Source organism: Pinus tabuliformis, chromosome J, assembly GCF_031772625.1.
Source record: "Pinus tabuliformis cultivar Carrire ecotype Pingquan chromosome J, CPIR1, whole genome shotgun sequence".
NCBI lineage: Eukaryota > Viridiplantae > Streptophyta > Pinopsida > Pinales > Pinaceae > Pinus > Pinus tabuliformis.
The window spans coordinates 1,418,739,042-1,418,758,382 of NC_142295.1; the positions used below are offsets into that span (position 1 = coordinate 1,418,739,042).

General features: G+C 38.2%; 1 protein-coding gene across 1 annotated transcript in view; it reads right to left on the minus strand.

Annotated features, from left to right (window-relative positions):
- LOC149232655 (uncharacterized) overlaps nt 1–2,695 on the minus strand; it is a 58,895-nt gene extending 56,200 nt beyond the window's left edge. Inside the window, exons 1-2 of the mRNA XM_089381962.1 lie at nt 2,277–2,695; nt 3–601 (exon numbers count right to left, since the gene is read on the minus strand). Of these exons, the coding sequence (XP_089238088.1) occupies nt 3–601; nt 2,277–2,525 (848 nt within the window). The 5' untranslated portion in view covers nt 2,526–2,695. The remainder of the gene's footprint in view (nt 1–2; nt 602–2,276) is intronic.
- Between the last annotated feature and the right edge of the window lie 16,646 nt (nt 2,696–19,341).

The window sequence follows — 19,341 nt, forward strand, 5'->3', positions numbered from 1 at the left end:
GTAATTCTTTGAGCTTGCATGTACCGGCCTTGTTATTCACGATAACTCTACTAGCATTTTTGTTATTGCTAACTCTATTAGCCCTTTTATTATTGCTGTTTATATTCCTTAGCCTGCCTTTGCCCAGATGGTATTCACATAGAGAATATCCTACAAGAGTCCGCTGAGAACACCGCCAGCCTCGCCCATTCCTCCGCCTGCATTGAGAACCTTCTGCTTCGTTATAACGAAAAATAGGCATCGCCTTCTCATCCATTTTTCTCCCATCTTCCTGCTGGATATCAGTCTCCAGCCCCAAATTTTTTGTGATTTTTCTTTCATGCTTCCATTCGTTAATGCTGCCAATCACACTTTTGCTTCTTTTCCGCTTGACGCCGTGCACACTCAAGAATTTCTGCTGCCTGCACAAAATCCCCATTTCAAGGCCACCTGGTTTTGGCAACTTCCATTCCTCATCACGGTCTCCCATGATCCCTTTCTCGGCGCTGCTTGAAGTGTTTTCCTTGAGGAGGGCTTCTTCAGTTCCTGATGGTTCTGAAATGGATACGTACTTCATACTCTCCTTCCATCTGCAGTTTGCTTTCTTTACCTCGGCGCCGTCCTGTGCAAAACAAACGGGTTTTAGTGCAGCGCGAGATTAGACAATAAAAAGCTCGTTTGCCTATTCTAGAAGGGATTACATTTTTCCTTTAAGATGAATTCTTCGCGGCCATAACACACTACCACTTTCCAATCCAAAAGCTTGATTGATTCAGAGAAAAAATAAATCTAGATTACATTTTTCCTTTAAGATGAATCCTTCGCGGCCATATCACACTAACACTTTCCAATCCAAAAGCTTGCTTGATTCAAAGAAAAAAAGGACAGTCCTAAATTGCGCAAAGGGAAGATCCTAGCTTCAACGAACCTAGGTATTCTCAGAGCCCCTGATAGGAAAGATCTTAACCCAAAATCGTTTATAATGCCACAGATTTGTGCCTGGTTTTCTTTATCCCTCTCATTGAGTAAGAGATCCGAGATTAATATGGATCTAAGCGCAACCCCTTCAAGTCCCGAAATATCGGTCCCGTTTTAATTTGTTTCCTGTGCCTGCAATGTATCGTCCTAATCTACGCCATCAACACGAATATCATATATTTTTCATCTGGAGGATGTGGATTGCCTTTTACCTTCACTTACGTCGATTTTCAAGATAGAAGGTATAATAGGGAATCATGCCCTTAGAATTGTATTGCTTATTCTGAATGCATTAGAGGAAATTGGAGTAAATTAGTCAGTCCTGAACTTATGTTAGAGGAAATTAGAGGAAATTAGCCAATCTTGAACTTATGTTGATGGTAGATTTTCGAAATATCAGATAGAAGGTATGAAGGGAATGATATTCCCAAAATTTCATTGCTTATTCTAAATGAATCAGAAAAAATTAATCAATCGTGAAACTTAAATCGATTGCAGATTCTGAAACTATCAGTCAGCGGATTAATGATACAATACGACTGAAGCCCTCCACATTTGTCAATGTCCTCTGGTTGCCTCCCCGGCACATGTTTCGGCTCTAAGAAACTACATATTAACAGTGATATACATACACTACATGTATATCCAGCCACAAATCGGTGTCTCCTCTTGTCTAAGACGAACTCAAGGGTTTGGGGATGCACAGATGGAAACCCAGTTTGCACCCAATTGAAGCCTTCCCTTCATTGTCAGTGCATGCGGCTGAAGCTGCCATTTACCCCTCCCCTCCCTCACTACTTCCATTCACTTCTTAGGCAAAATCGATAGAGAAGCAGATTCAGAATCATTAACTGATTAAAGGAATGTGATCTCGTGGGGTCTGTTACGGAGATTTCGGGGGAAGGCACGCATGCACCTTGGTCAACATTAACCCTATGAGCTTACTGGCCTACACACCAAATGTCTTCCATACCGCCTGCACCTGCAGCATGCCTGTGCTATATATATATATATATACTCGATGGGCACACCACATCGATTACATTGATTTCTTCCAGAATCTATATATACTCGATGGGCACATCACATCGATTACATTGATTTCTTCCAGAATCTTTGGAACACATCCATTGCATCCAAATCTTAAAGGCTAATGCAGAGAGAAGAGGGCAAATGGGATGGTTAACTCTAATACAATACATGTGGAGATTGCAGAATGACTTCACCCATTCCAAAGGAGTCATTCTAACAGCCCACCTTTCATCGCTCATATCATATCTAAAATACAGAAAACAAAATGGAATGGATCACACTCTTACCTTAAGAACCTGACCTTCACTGTTCCCTTCGCCGCTGAGTTGGAGGTGCAAAGAGTTTCTCCAGTTGTGGGCAGGACGCGTATGAGTCCCATGGTCTCCTTCACCCTCTTTGTCCTCGGCCCGCTGGACGTCCATGACGGCTGCTACCAGTGGTAGAAGAAACTCATCCTCGCCATTGCCATGGCCAGAGTTACTGGCAATATAGGAAGTAGATGTGAATAAGGCCCCGGAACGATTCCGGATCCTCATCTGTGTATTGTGTTTATTCGGCTCAGTCTTTACCAAACGAAATCACGGGTACATTAGCCTGATATTCCCCGTCCCACTTCGTAGAACAGCGATTAAACTGCCCAAACGCTCGCCCTTTCCCTCCCCGATGCTAAATTAATAGCACTCATTTCAGGGCCTTCAGTAAATAAACCGAATTCCCTCCCCACCTCCCGCACATGTGGGCAGGAGACTGCCTATCGCCGGTTCTTCCTGGAAAGCACCGGAGCCTGCCGGCGGCACACGGGTCTCTGCCTGTCAGCGTCGCTTTTTATAAAACCGATCTGGAAAAGCCTTTTCCCGTAATCAAGATATTGCTCGCCACACATCATGATTTTATAGCTTTAAATATCGTGATTAGATTTTAAATTTAGTGGCAGTGAAACCCCGCACCCTAAAAAGCCAAGAAAGCTTTTTACTAAAATATATATGTGTTCGTGCACTTTGAATAGCTGTTTGTTTCGTTGAATGTTGTGTTAACATTCATTCACTTTGAAATTGGTTCCAACTCATATATTGTCAATTTAAAAAACGAAAATTAATGGTGTAATATTTTTCCCAATGATTTAATATCTAAATTAAAATTTAGATTGAGATTAAAACAAATTGCAGGTTAAAATTTTCTATTAAGTCATCTTAAAACTATATAGTGAGAAACTTGATTGCAAGAAACTTTCACTGGTTGGCCAGAAGGTAGTGGCAAAAAAACATTAATAATAACGAAAGGAAATTGAGAGACTACATGCAAATAGCACAAACTAACCAAAAACATTGAAGAACCAAAATACAACCAACAATCATCCTTGATCAGTGAAATTAGCGAGATATGGAGCATCTGGTTCATTGCCAGGTGACGAAGAAGGATGAAAGGCTTCATGAACGTGAGCTTCCATGTGTGTCATCCTGCCTTCGAGACAGTGTAGCCTCTCTTGAATCCTTTTCTAACTGCGACGTAGTGAGACCAGCCTATCCATCGTGTGCCACTGGTAGTGTTCGAGATCATTCATAAAAGCGATAACATCATTACGGTCCTCATGCCAATCTTGAGCTAGTTGCTCCACTAGTGAGGTAACCTAATGAATCCGTGCTTCCAGAGAGTCAAAAGGAGGGGGTAAATCTACTCTCCCTGACGATTTGGCAAGCTATTGGTCCACCTCTTCACCAAAATCTCGGTGTTCCACATAGTGGACAATGCCTTGGCCCGAGGCCTTACACCCCTACAAGCACGTCCTCCTTGTCACTGCATGTTCCTCCAACTTACTAACCCACACAACCCACTCAGAGCCTCAAACCAGATGTGCCAATCACCAAGAAAAGCTCAAGAAACCTTGCTAGTAAAAAATCAATACAGTTGTTGTGTCGGTTTAATCATTGTTTAATTGACTGAACCATAACCATTTAATTGTCAACCAGGGTAGGTCTGTTTATCTCAAAGGTGTCTACACTATCTGTGCCGATACATAACAACCAAGGATAGAAATAAAGAACGGAAAGAAATGTCGTTGAACCAATTGCAAAAATTAAACACTCATGCAGAAATCAAAAAACATTCTACAAGAATGAAATCACACTTCATGTTTTACCAAGAAATGGGCATGCCACACACAATATCAATGACTGAACCAGCTGATCAAATATTACAGCTTAAATTAATCCTGTGTAACAGAATATCATAAATCTAAAAAACATAAGTAAATCTGCTCTGTGAATTATATAGCGACAACAATAACTTCACACTTACGAAAAAGAAATAATTAATCTACTACTACAACTACCACTACAATCCCTGCTAAAGAGAAGGGCTCATCCTCCCTAACAGGCCACAGCGATGAATTAAGAACTAGTTAGGAATTCAACCTAGAATCTGTAAAAGCATCACCAACAATGTTCATGTATTAAAATAGTTGTGAATTACAGAATCAAAATGATGGTACTATCTTGTGTTGCATGTTCCCTTCCATGGAACTAAATCCTTTTATAAAGTTTATATGCCAAAAATAGGGAACAGATTAGTCATGAGAATCTTATGATTCTCATGTTGATCGATATTAAAATAAAACAGGAATTGTTACAACTGGTTTCTAAATACAAGGCCTATTCAAGTTACATCATTTCCTAAAATCATAACTACCTAGTTTCTTTGACCACCCACAGATAATTCATGCTTCTCGACAGTTGTCTCATGGAATAGTACCCACAGTCTTTGACAGTTGCGGTGGAATAACATTTCGCAGTGTGACAACAACTTGAGGTGTAACAACAATGGTCTATAACAGCAAATCCTCAAAACATATTTTTGAATTAACAACACAATTGTCCATCCTTTGGCCTTGAATTCATGGGCAACACCTGAAAGAAAAAGAGCCAAAGAACTTCTTCCACACTTACCCTAGTTCTCTTCATTCATATTTAACAAAAATGGTAAAATAATATGTCGCAACAAGAGTTGCTTCTTATAACCAGGAAAAGCGATAATTAGGATGTAAAGCTTGCGGGTTCAAAGGTAAAATGGTAAAAAATGGGGGAAAGAGGTATCTAAAGTATGCCCAAAAGTTGCACCCAACATCTCCCCCCAACTGAAGCAATTGCATGTCCTCATGCAAAATTCTCAGATATTGTTGTTGTACCTCTGCTGTAGATCTGTCAAGTTGTAAGCATCGATAGTATCCTCATCAATAGACCTGTAGCCCTGAGTGGCCATCAACTAATGCGGCCAAGATTCCTCCTCATAGTCACACAACTGATAATGGGGCTAGTACTCCTCCACTAGCAGCCAAATCAAAGGATATTTAAACTTGAGCCCTATCCAGAAGGCTCCCAATGATCTCACAATATGGGCGTACTCTGGGACCCATGTAACAGCAACCACGAAGTTTGGAAACCCAAAAGGGTCACCCTCCTATAGACCTATGTTACCGGCCTCAGTGTGTTTAAGGCACCCCGTTAGTGCTCGGCTCTTCAGCTATACAAAGAGGTTGAGGCAGAATCCCATGATTCTCCTTCTGTAGATATCTGATTTCTCTCTGACGTCCGGAGTACTCAGAAATCTCTTAAAATCACACCTCAACTCTGTATCCATTCCTCGTTCCATCCTTATCCATAATGCTTCCTTTTCTTTGTTGGTGTATGCTGACTTCATGGCTAGGTGCCATTTTATCTGATTTCTCATGAAAAAAATAATAGCACGCAACTGTAGGTCCTCCATGTAGGAGAAAATGCACGCAACCATGTGCAAACTAGCATGCTCACATATTATATTATGAAGAAACGGCTCACATAGTAAGCTTTGGTCATTAAAATTGCAAGCAAAGAAAACTTCCAAAAAAGCTTGGGTAGAATTACCCAAATACAGTCTATTTTCATAGACGACCATCAATTGAAACAAGTAAAATATTTCCCACATAATGACTAGGTAGGATAGAGAGGGCCTTCTACACCCTAATAGATTTAGGACGATTTCATACAACTTTTGTTTATCATTTGTTAAATCCAAACTTGTTGTTGTAACAACTGCATTTGCTTCTCCTTCTCCTTCCCGGCTTCCTTATTTTCCCATCTTTCCCATTCTTCTGCCAATTTCTTCTCAGCCCACTGTTCCTTGAGCGAATCTACAACTTTCTGATGTTCTTCTAGTGAGATCACTCCCTTTTGTAAGGAGAGTGCCTATTGTTTCCATTTCTGCAATTCTGATATCAATAATTTTTTCTTCGAACACCATCCTACTTCAGGACCTTGTGTTCCTTCACATGCAATATCACTTGGGGTTGTAACAACATCTCGAGGATTGAGCTACTCTGCTTCAGTTGTCGGCTTTTTTGTACCAGACACTTCGTCAGCAGGTTCTTGTGGTTCATCTCTTTCTTTTTCTTCCTGAGTATCCTCTGCCTCTACTGTTGGTTCTTGTGTAACAATAGTGTCATTGGTAGGTTCTTGTGTATCAGCTTCTAAGTCGATTACTGTGGGATGCTCCGTTTCGGCTATTGGTTCTTGTGTAATAGCAACACCGTTAACAAATTCTTGTTTAACAACAACGTCGTTAACGGGTTCTTGTGTAACAACCTCCCAAGGTTTGGTTTTAGTTTCCATCAAAATGGTGTTTGCAACACATACTTCGTATTTGACTGTTGCTAGATTCCTAGCACATGCTGCACATACAAAACCTGGTGTGGTTTCTTCCCTCATTTTTTCTATAGCCTCTACCAAGGTTTCTAGGCCTAGGACCTGTGGTTCTACTTTACTCTCCTGTAATTGCTTCCTTAATCTTTCATTTTCCTTTTCTAAATTTCTAATTTTATGCAGCAAAGGTTGGGTCTCGTCCTTACCCAATAGAGGGACCTCTCCCGAATGGGCCTATCCCCTTCTTTCTGTTTCCATGTGCCCTTGTGCTTGCTCGGCTCCTTTTTGGATGGAGGTGAAGGTTCTGGTTGTGAGTTGGCTTTCACCCTCTTCTTCGATATCCTGCCACCTATCGACTTCTCCAATGACATTTTCTTAATCCTACCTCTCGAGGATTTCCCTTATTCTTTAGTCTCCCTAGCTTCCCTTGGAGCGTCAATGGGGATTCCAACTTTCCTTCAGCAGGAAGTCCTCATATTTCTACTCATAAACTCCTCCCAGCTCTTGCCTTGGCGTTCCAATGCATCCAACACAATTAACTTGATGAGGTCATGGTTGGTAACGCAACTCTCTAGGTGTGCAACAATCTTCATGACAGCAGACATGTGCCTTATATTTTCTAGGAGGAAATATGGGAGATTGACCAACTGCCTATGTCGAAGGTGGTTTAACAATGGAAAATGGTAATTGAACATGATCATTTTCCTTCCTTCACAAGTAATGTACTTGATGATGTACAGGGCGATGTCTCCCCATGGTTGAGGGAGTGATAACCTGTCAATTCCCCTGCCTTTTTTCTCCAATTTCTCTTCTCCTCACAGGAATTCCACCTTAAGGGAGGGGTCATTAATATTTCTATTAAACCACCTTTTTGCCTCGGCCTACAATGTTGTTACTCAAGAAATTAATTGTTTTGTAACTTCTACTTCAGCCCCCTAACCTCTCTCTAGTTTCTGTTCAGATTTTTAGCGAATTCCATGAAAATTGACTCCTCTAATCCCTTAAGTCACTCAAACAACTCAAACCATCATGCTTCCTTAAAAATATAGCACACACAGTTTTCCAATGCTTCAGTTGAATTGGGATAGTGCTAGACTGATGTTCCTCTGATTTCTGTTTCAGTTACTGCACTCTATGTTTTCTCTATTCTTTCTTTGAGAATTTTGAAGTGAGGATGTAATGCTTCGCTGAGGTTGATATCAGGGCAGTGAGGTAGGGAATAAAAGCAGGAATGTCAGATCAGGGGGATCATACTGCACACATTATGATCTCATTATTGATCTGAGATTGTGGAGGTATGGCTTAAATGCGATTTACTCCTCGGCATGATTGGCATAAAGAGAACAATAATTGCAGGGTTTAATAATGAGTACAGGGTTGTCACTTTTAATTTTAGTTTAAATCCATAGATTGTGAAATGATTCGCCCTCCCCCCAAGTTTAATGCAACGACCATCCTCGACCATCAAAGAAAGTGCCATATTAATTGCCATAAATGTTAAATAGAGGAAAAAGTGATATACCTTTTGTGTGATGTCCCTGAGGTGATGTGGTGAAAAGGGATTGGCGAAAAGATACCAACGATATAATTAATTCCGGCGATGACGTGCTAGTTGTGTCATTTGCTCCTGTAGCAAGATGTTGATGAATGCTATTTATTACAGCAGATGATTTCACCTCGGTCACTGCTGCAGGTTGTCAACTGTTACACATGTAACAACAAATACAATTTCTAACATTATTTCTACAGCAAATTCTTATTTACACTACTCTTACAAATACTTACAAAAATTTGAAAGAACAAGAAAAGACTAAAACTTGTAACAACATATTCTAAGATGTGCATGAGATAAATGATGTTGTTACAGAAAGAAAAGAATGTGTAATAGCCACCACATGGTGGTTTTCAACTGTCACAATTTGTTTGTCTGCGCCCCTATAAGAGGTTTTCACAGTTAGATTCTTATTTACATTTTTGTTATTACATTTTTTATGTTTTTTACTAGGTGTAACAACTACCAACAAAAGTTGGTTTTCGGCTATTACACTTATTGGAAAATTAAAAATTTGGCAACGTGTGAAAATTTTGAATTCGCAACAATGTTGACGAATGAATCCTTCGAAGCGGGTTTGTGATATAGTCGAATATTGTGCCCATTGGCGAGTTATGGTGTCCTAGCACTGTCAATGGTAACTAAATTCATAGTCCCATTGTCAAAGACTGTGTCAACTTCATAAAGACCTAGCCACCTGGTGCAGAGCTTCCCCCTGAAATCCTTGAATTTCGGATCATATAATAGAGTCCAATCTCCTTTTTGAAACTTCTCTTTTTAATGAATCTATGATGCCACTTAGCCCTTTGCTGTTGAATGATGTTTGTTTGCTGAATAGCAGCTAGCCTTTTCTCATCTAGCTCATTGAGATGATTCAACCATTGCTTTTATGTTGTTTCTAGATCAAAGTTCACCTGTAGCATTTTTCTTAATGTCTTGATTTCGAACTCTAAGGGAAATAAATGATTTTTACCATACACTAATTTGTATGGTGAGAATCCTGTAGTGTTCCTCCATGTATTCTTGTATGTCCACAATCCTTCTAGAAGTTTATCAGCCCAATTCCTCTGATGGCTGGCCATAATCTTGGTAAGAATTCCCTCAATAAACTTGTTGGTGCTGTCCACTTGGCCATTCGCTTGTGGATGATAAGGTGAAGTAATCCTATGACAGATTTTGTATTTTACAACTAGCTTCTAAATCAAATGAGATGGGTACTCCATCTGTCATTATTTCTCTGGGTATCCCAAAGCGAAAATAAATAAATAATAATAATAATAATAATAATAATAATAATAATAATAATAATAATAATAAAATAAAATAAAAATAAAAAAATAAAATAAAATAAAATAAAAAATAAAATAAAAATAAAAATAAAAAATAAAAAATGTCTTCAAACAGAAAGTCTTAAACAACCTACTTTGTGGCTCTAGTCAATGTATTCGCCTCGACCCATTTTGTGACATAGTCTGTGTAGACCAGGATGTAGGACTTTTTCTGGGATGAAGGGTTAATTGGTCGTACAAAATCCAAGGCCCAATTCTCAAATGTCTCTAAAACTATTTGAGGTCGTAATGGGATCTCATCTGATTGGAGTGGTTGACCCATTCTCTCACAGCTGTCACATCCCTTCATGAATTTCTTAGCATCCTAAAATATTGTGGGCCAATAGTATCTTGTTGAGAGAACCTTTTATCCTATCCTCTTATTTGCAAAGTATCCTCCACAAGGTCCTCATGACAAGCTCCAAGGATATCAAAGATTTCATCCTCCCTCACACAACGCCCAATCTGATGATCTAACCTAGTGTGATAGAGATTTCCCTCAATCCAAGAATATCTAGCATTTTGTTGGACAATTATTTTCTTTTCTATGGAGGATAGTTATTGTGGACTTCCCGCAACAAGATAATTAGCTATGTCTGCATACCACAGTGAGTGATTTGAAATAGCAAAAAGGTATTCATCAAGAAAAGAATCTTCAATAAGGCATGCATTGATCAACAACAGTTACCCTAGAAATAAAATCAACCACTACATTATCTTTCCCAGGTTTATCTAGGATTGTTATATAAAATTCTTGTAACAGAAATAACCACCATGTAATCCTACCATTAGTGACTGGTTTATTCATTAAAAATCAAATGGCAGAGTGGTCAGTGTGTACAAACACTTGATATCCTGTGATGTAGTGTTGAAATTTGTTGATGGCATGCACTACCGCAAGGAACTCTTTTTCTGTCACAGTGTAATTAAGTTCAGCTTGGGTCAAGTTATTGCTTATGTAATAGATAGCATACGACTTTCTGTCCTCCAGCTGGCCCAATAGAACTCCCATAGCAGTATCAGATGCATCTGTAGCTATGTGAAATGACAGACTCTAGATTTGTCCTCGCAAAACATGAGCTTTTGATGCACAGTTCTTTAATTCCACAAAGGCCTGCTTGCACTTCCCTGTCCATATAAATTCCACATCTTTCATAAGTAAGGAGAATAAAGGAGATGCAATCTTTAAAAAAAATCTATAAACCTCCTATAATACCATGCATGACCCAAAAGACTACGTACCTCTTTCTGTGTCTTGAGAATTAGGATTTTCAAGATTACCTCTATCTTAGCAAGGCCTACTTGAATCTTGTAGGAAGAAATAAGATGTCTGAGCACAATCCCTTCATTCATCATCATGTGACACTTTACAAGACTCAAAGAAACATTAGTCTGCACACATCGTTCTAATACTTTTTCTAAATTAATTAATGTTGTTTCAAAGGGATCACCATAAGGTGTAAAGTCATCCATGAAGATTTCTAGACAGTCATTCAACAAATCCGAGAAAATTCCTAGTATTTCCCTTTGGAAAGTTGTTGGCACATTACAAAGTCCAAAAGGAAGAACGTTGTATGTGAAGGTTCCCCAAGGGCACGTAAAGGTCGTTTTATCCTGATCTTTTGGGGCAATTTGTATCTAGTTGTAACCACTAAACTCGTCCAAAAATGAAAAAACAAAATCTTCCTGGACAGGGTATCAAGGACCTGATATATGAATGGCAAAGGGAAATGGTCCTTTTGGGTGGCTTTGTTGAGTTCACTATAATCTACACAGACTCTCCACTTTCCATTCTTTTTAGGGACAATGACAAGTGGTGATACCCATTGACTATCAGAAATTGGATAAATGCAGTTGGCATTCAGGAGTTTCTATAGTTATTCTTTCAATACCTCCTTTAGTGCAGGGTTCATATATCGTTACAGTTGTCTAGCTAGATTGCAGCCATCCTTTAAATAGATGTGGTGAGTGCACATGCTGGGATGGATCCCTTTCATGTGTGTATAATCCCATGCAAACTCCTTTTTGTACTTTTGTAACAACTGTAACAACAATATGTTTTGCTCAACAGTGAAGTTTGGATTGACATTTAGATATTTACCTAGTTCTATTTCAATTGGACTATTGTTGATGTTTGGAGTGGTCTTCATCTGTTCAAAGATCAGGTCTTCTACAACATCTTCCTCCCTCGAGTCCTCAATAGAAGTAATAGAAAGTGAATTACTAATAAAACTATTTATGATATCATCTTTTGTCTCATCCTTGAAGTATTGGGCTTTCTCGAGGGTGAGAAGTGGTTGGGAGTAATCTGATTCGGGTTCAAATTCATCCCACAAGGGGTTTCCTAAATTGATAATTGGTTTTGCTGGGGGGTAGAGACTAAGGTTCTTTGTGGCCTAGTCATCTGAAATTATCATAGACCTAGACCTGCATCCTATGAATGTGTATGTTGAGGCTAGCCAAGGCCTCCCTAGAATCAAGGGATGCCCCCCCAGGTTTGATTTAGTTTGCAAAATAAGGAAGTCAACGGGATATCTCTAAGAATCCATTGTGATCACTACGTCTTCTAACACTCCCTTAGGTTTGACACGGGACCTGTCTTCTAATTCAACACCTAGGTGTGTATCTTAGTCCGTGTAACCCCAAGGTGGTGAAGAGCTCCTTATTCATTACATTAATGTTGCCCCTAAATCAATCAATGTATTGGTAATGGGCCTGTCATCAATGTAAACAATGACCATGGGATTTCTTGGATCATTATATTTGGTTAAAAGAGGCTGATCAACCATTAATTCAGACAACTTTCCCATTACATGAATAGTAGCGGGGTCCTTAGGCTTCCTCTGAGTCTTTTTAACACACAAATCTCTTATTGTTTTTGCATAAATAGGTACATCTTTAATAACCTGCAGTAGAGGAATCCATATGTGTAAATTTTTTAACTCCCTAAGGAAATTAGATTATGGTTGTGAAGTCATCCCAGCTTCGGCTAATCTTTGGGGATACAGTATCCTTAGTTATCATAGTCGAGTTAGTTGTTACAGGTGTATCATCTTTACTCGAATTGGTTGTTACAGGCACAACAATCCTTTTCGAGTTAGCTATTACAAGTGTAACAACATCTTCAAGATCTCTGGTATCTTCTCTGGGTGACTCACACTCTTCTTTAGTGATAATACAAGAGTATTTTGGGTTAATCACTTTCCCTGAGCGAAGATGAATTTTGTTACATTCGACAGGAGTGATGTACTAAGTCTGGAAGGTAGTCGGGGCCTCAATGTTCTGGGCTACCTTATTGTTTGGGTTAGGGTTAGGTTGCACAAGTAATTGGGATCATATAGGAGGTGTAGCAGTAGGTGTTTGAAGAGGTGGTAGTTGTAATTGTTGTTGTATTGGCATTGCAGGAGGGGATGGACCTAGGGAATTTTCTGTCCACTTCTAAGTCCAAGGATATGGCTGAGATGGAGGGTATTGGAAAGGTGGAGAGGGAGACCACTGGTTCCAAGGTGAAGGAAATTGTGCTGGAGAAGGAGTATAATACTTCCAAGGGAATTGTTGAGAATTATATATATTATTCCATGGATTAAAAGAAGAGAATTCTTTAGACATACCTAAGGGTCATGGTTGCCATGGTTTCTTGGATCCAATGAAATAGGAAGACTAAACTTCCTCGCTTGATTCTTTGAGCAGTGCTTTCAGTTTGGGAAGCTCTCAGCAATAACCTGTAGAATTCTCTGGATCACAAATGTTTCACAAGATGATGTTGTTTACTCTGGATTCCTTCAGGGAATGCTTCTCCCTGCATTTCAGGTAGAACACAGCTAAAGGTGTATCAACTTCATCCTATGATTTCTTCACTTGTGTCGTCATTATTTGAGAATATAAGGTACTGAGGAGATCATTTTTAAGGTTTTTGAACATATTTTCGATCTCAAATCTCGTCAAACCTCCGTTTGTAGATTTATGTATTCTGACAGAGGCATCTCGTACCATGCTTCTTCCTCTCGATGACCCTCTTGAGCATCTTAGCTAGATATTTATTATCTCATCAAATGATTACTGAGATATGTCTCCCTTTCCTAGTAGATTCAGGGTATCAAGGTAGTCATCTCTCATTCCCCTTATGAATATGGTTTTCAAGATTTCTAGATCTAAATCACTATGTTTAGATCTCTACAAGTTATAATGGAATCATTCCATATAATCCTCCAAGCTTTCTTCCTCCTTCTGTGTCATCCTGAATATTTCTTCCCTCGGGTCCGTAGTTCGAAAATAGTCCTGATACTTAGATAGGAATGTAGCTTTCATGTCGCCCCATGTCCAAATAATAGCAGAGCCTAGTCCCATAAAACATCTCATTGTTGTTCCTTTTAGAGTAGCAGGGAACAATTTCAGCTTTTGAGCATCCGAAGTATAATCATATCTCTTGCACAAGACATCAAATTCAAACAAGAAGGTGTCAGGGTATTCTACATTCATTCCTTGAAAAGATGGAAGAGCTGACAAAGGATTGTTTTTCATTGGAGCTTCGCCCCTTATATCACCTATTGGGAACTCAAAGGTGGTAATGGTGGCATATGTTTTGTTATTGTTATTGTTGTCCTCTATTGTTGATCCTTCTGACTCTTGCTGTGATGAGTCTCCTTGTTTAGACCGTCAAGGTGATTTTCCTGTGGGTGAATATTCATGAGATGATAGCTCAGGCTATCCGGGGCTGGCTGTTTCACCGTGCTACCCAAATCTGGATATTGATAAGTAAATGAATTCTCTTCTAATTCAGGCCCTTTTTGTTCCCCACTGGTTTCCCCTTGGACCTCAAACCTAAGGTCCTCACCACTAGTTTCCCCCTGTTGTTTCTTGAATGGAGTCTACGGTTTTGGGAGTGGGTACACTAGTTTGAGGATGATGAGGTTTGGAAACAGAGGAACCAGATGCTTTTGGCTTTACTATGGGGGTAACAACTTTTTTTGGCCTTGATTTTCTTGTATCCTTCTGTGAGTTTAACTGTTCTTTCTCTACTTTTGAGATTAGCTCCAAAATAAATGTTTTTCTCCCCAAATCTGCACTCTTCTTGTTCCTTTTATGACCTGTTTTTCCTGTGATTTATTAGAGTTCTTTTGTTTTGGTATATCTTCTACTCCTACACCTTACACATGGACCCTATGTGTGTTTATTTCACACCATAAGTGTCTCAGATTCTACAGTGGTGAGCCCACTCAGATATATTAGAGCGATGCGCAGATTCTTACCTCTCGTCTTACTGCCCAGTGCCTGTAAAGCTGAAAACATGTCTAAAGAAAATCCAAAAATTTCACACACCCTAAGTGTATTAATAATCACAGTGGTGAGCCCACCTAGGTATGTTAGAGTGATGCACAGGTTCATACCTCTTGTCTTACTACCCAACACTTGTGCACTAGAAACACTATATTAACGAGACACACTTGGCTGATTATACTGTCAATTTCCTTCCCTGGCAACGACACCAAAATGTTGTGCCGGTTTAATCATTGTTTAATTAACTGAACCACAACCATTTAATTGTCAACCAAGGTAGGTTTGTTTATCTCAAAGGTGTCTGCACTATCTGTGCCGATACATAACAAACAAGGATAGAAATCAAGAATGGAAAGAAATTTCACTGAACCAATTGTAGAAACTAAACACTCATGCAGAAATAAAAAATCATTCTATAGGAATGAAATTACACTTCATGTCTTACCAAGGAACGGGTGTGCCACACACAATATCAATGATTGAACCAACTGATCAAATATTGCAACTTAAATTAATGATGTGTAACGATATATCATAAATCTGGAAAACAGAAGTAAATATGCTCTGTGAATTATATAATGACAACAATAAATTCACACTTACAAAAAAAAAAAAAAATCTACTAATACAACTACTACTACAATCCCTGCTAAAGAGGAGGGCCCTTCCTCCCTAGCAGGGCACAGGGATGAATTAAGAACTAGTTATGAATTCAACACAGAATCTGTAAAAGCATCACCAACGATGTTCTTGTATTAAAATGGCTGTGAATTATAGAATCAAAATAATGGTACTATCTCTTGTTGCCCATTCCCTCCCTTGGAACTAAATCCTTTTCTAAAGTTTACATGCCCAAAATAGGGAACATATCAGTCATGAGAATCTTACGATTCTCATGTTGATCGATATTAAAAGAAAATGAGAATTATTACAACTGGTTTCTAAATACAAGGCCTATTCAAGTTACATCATTTCCTAAAATCATAACTGCCTAGATTCTTTGATCGCCCACAGATAAGTCATGCTTCTCGATAGTTGTCATGTGGAATAGTACCCACGATCTTTGACAGTTGCGGTGTAACAACATCTTGTGGTGTAACAACAACTTGAGGTGTAACAACAATGGTCTATAACAACAAATCCTCAAAACATATTTGTGAATTAACAACACAATTGTCCATCCTTTGGCCTTGAATTCATGGGCAACACCTGAAAGAAAAAGAGCCAGAGAACTTCTTCCACACTTACCCTAGTTAGCCATCAAAAAGATATCACTTCATTCATATTTAAAAAAAATTGAAAAATAATATGTTGCCACAAGAGTTGCTTCTTATAACTAGGAAAATCAATAATTAGGATGTAAATCTCACGGGTTCAAAGGTAAAATTGTCAAAAATGGGGGAAAGAGGTATCTAAAGTATGCCCAAAAGTTGCACCCAACAACAGTATGCGCAATGTGACACACAAGAATAACCACAAATGTAAGGGTGACCACCTTCTGCCTTCCTATCTATGCAAAACCCACATCAACCTACACCAAAAATGTACTATAGTTGGATACATGACCACCTCCAGGCCCCCTTAAGCTTCAAGTGGCTCCTAGACCCCACAACTAGAAACAAAAACCTTAAGGCGACAAACCCACATCCCGATTGGTGCACCAAAGATGATCTACTAAAAGGATGAAGAACATGAGCCATAGTTGGACTATCGTCACCACCGACAGCCTCACCATCAAACACCAAGAGCCCAGTGAAAACCTCTACATTGACAATGCCAAACTAGCCAAAGAACAAATCTTGAACAGAAAATGTAGCCAAGCATGAAAATTTTCCCCGCAAGATGAAAAGACTGGAGACCTCGAGAGCAAGCACAATGTCAACCCACCCTCCTTGGTGTCCTACACACTCAAACTCTAGGAGCTTGCCCACTGCCTATATAGGCCTTGACAAACCTTGGTCTGAGATAATTATCCCCTAAACCACTACTATGATGGAAGCATCAGCATTATTGCTAGAATCATTGTTCAATCTTGTATTCTCAGAGCGGAGGGCAGGGGATGGCAGGGACAGATAGCCACCCTGCAATCCTGGAGAGATGTTTTCCACTGTAGTCTTGTAACCCATTCCCTGAAACTAATAACAAAAATAAGCGAGAGACCAAATACCAAATATATTCATAAGGCAATCGAGAACCTTCACATCTCGCTTGCCTATGGAGGCTCTAGTGACACACTTTGTCATATTGAATGTCGCATGGGGAAAGATTTAAAACCACGGCTTGTACCTCAATCATGTCCATTACAACCCCATCAGGGAATTGTGATAATATATATATATATATATATATATATATATATATATATATATATATATATATATAGATATATATATGTATGTATGTATGTATGTATGTATGTATGTATGTATGTATGTATGTATGTATATCTAATCCCCAAGGGTTAGCTCAGTTGGTCAAGTTCCCTGTAGAAAATTTCTACAAATCCAGCTCTGATACCATGTAGAAAATTTGCTAGTAGGTTAACCCGATAATGCAATATAAATCATAGCAGAATACTATAACCTACTTCTACTATCAATTTGTGGAAGCTTAAAGATCGAGTTGAACAATATAACCATAAGAAGAAGAATCAATGGCACAATACACATGAAAATACTTTGGGGAAAGCCTCAGCTAAAAAGCCCACACTATTGTATTATCATACAGGTGGAAATACATAGGAATTATACAAACCTTTAGCTCTCACAACTATCTAGCTCTCAATACAATCCTCACAGATGCTCATAGGCAATCTTGGCTTCTCTCCAGCATTCCTCTCTGCCCTCTAAGCTCCTATTCCCTTGCGCTAATACTTGTGGATGATTCACCTATTACCAAGTGGATGATCTTGTCCAAAATTGCGCAATCTTCAAGGATGATGCCCTGACTGCATGCATGAGTTTTCTTTATAAGAAAACACATGCACCTGATAGTACATTGTCCTTGACATTTAAATCAACTGGGTCTTTCTTAGAATAGCATGCACGAGTTTCTGATGAGGGAATCTTCAATTAAATGGAGTAGCACTAGTTGAGTGCATGCATGCATCAACTCACTGTTAACTCACTGTTAGTTCCTCAAATAGTTTGGAACTAATTTAACTAGACTTAACTCAGTAAACTGAGTTAACTAATTACAACTCAAATATAACTCAGTCTTATCTCCTTAATTTAAGGGATAACTCTTGCATGACTTCAGAAAGCTTTCTAACTTGAATTTTTCCAACTAATTAAAATAAATTAATTAATGATTTGCAAGTCGCTGTTAAGACTAAATTCAATTTTAATTCACAATTTAATTCAAGGACAAATTAAATTGGAATATTCTTGTTGCCATATTTCAACATTCTCGTTGTTAAGTATCTCTCCAGTTGGGATGTCACGGGGTCAAATCTCCTTGACGCCCTTAGGGTTAGGCCTTGCTTGTTTCGCCGACAGGTAGATCCCTTCAGGTTGATTTGCCTAGATTTTCCCGTAGATGTAGCGACCACCTAGTATCGATGAACCACCCTTAATATGTATATGTATATGTATATGTATATATATATATATATATATATATATATATATATATATATATATATATATATATATATAGATATATATAGATATAGATATAGATATAGATATAGATATAGATATAGATATAGATATAGATATAGATGTTATATAAATTTGATATTTAAGATTTTATGAGTAAATTTGAACTTAGAAGGTTAGAAAATCTATAAATATAATTCTTTTACATGTAAATTTAATCAATTTTAGTCCTATTAATTTTGGTAAAATTTTAACGTTATTTTTTATTTAAAAATTATATTTTTATTGTAAAATTAAAATATTTTTATTCAAAATTTAATAACGAATTATCACAAAATGAAAATTTAAATTATAATAGGAGAAAAGTATATATTTTTAAATAGAAAAAATCATTTAAATATGGAATAAATAATTGAAACTGCATTTATGATTGTCTCACTATATTTAATTCATGTTTTTTTAGAAATACAAAATAAAGATATTATATTCAATCTTCTGTGATCCATAATGAATTAAGGAAAGTCTTTTGGTAGAAATCACATAAGAGAAAGTTTTGGCTGATGCGTTTCGAACCAACAAGTGTGGTTCTTCATCAGGTCTTGATGATGAACCACACTTCTTGGTTCAAAAGGCATCGGCCAAAAATTTATCTTGTGTGATTTCTACCAAAAGACTTTGCTTAATAAAGATATTATCATAGTGTGGTTCTTCATCAGGTCTTGATGATGAACCACACTTCTTGGTTCAAAAGGCATCGGCCAAAAATTTATCTTGTGTGATTTCTACCAAAAGACTTTGCTTAATAAAGATATTATCATTTTGGGTGGCGTAGGGGTTCTTGATGGTGCCAAATCCATTTCTGTCATCAAAAAATAATTTAAGTTCTCCCATTGTAAGATTTTTTGAAGAATAAAATTGTGGGCTTG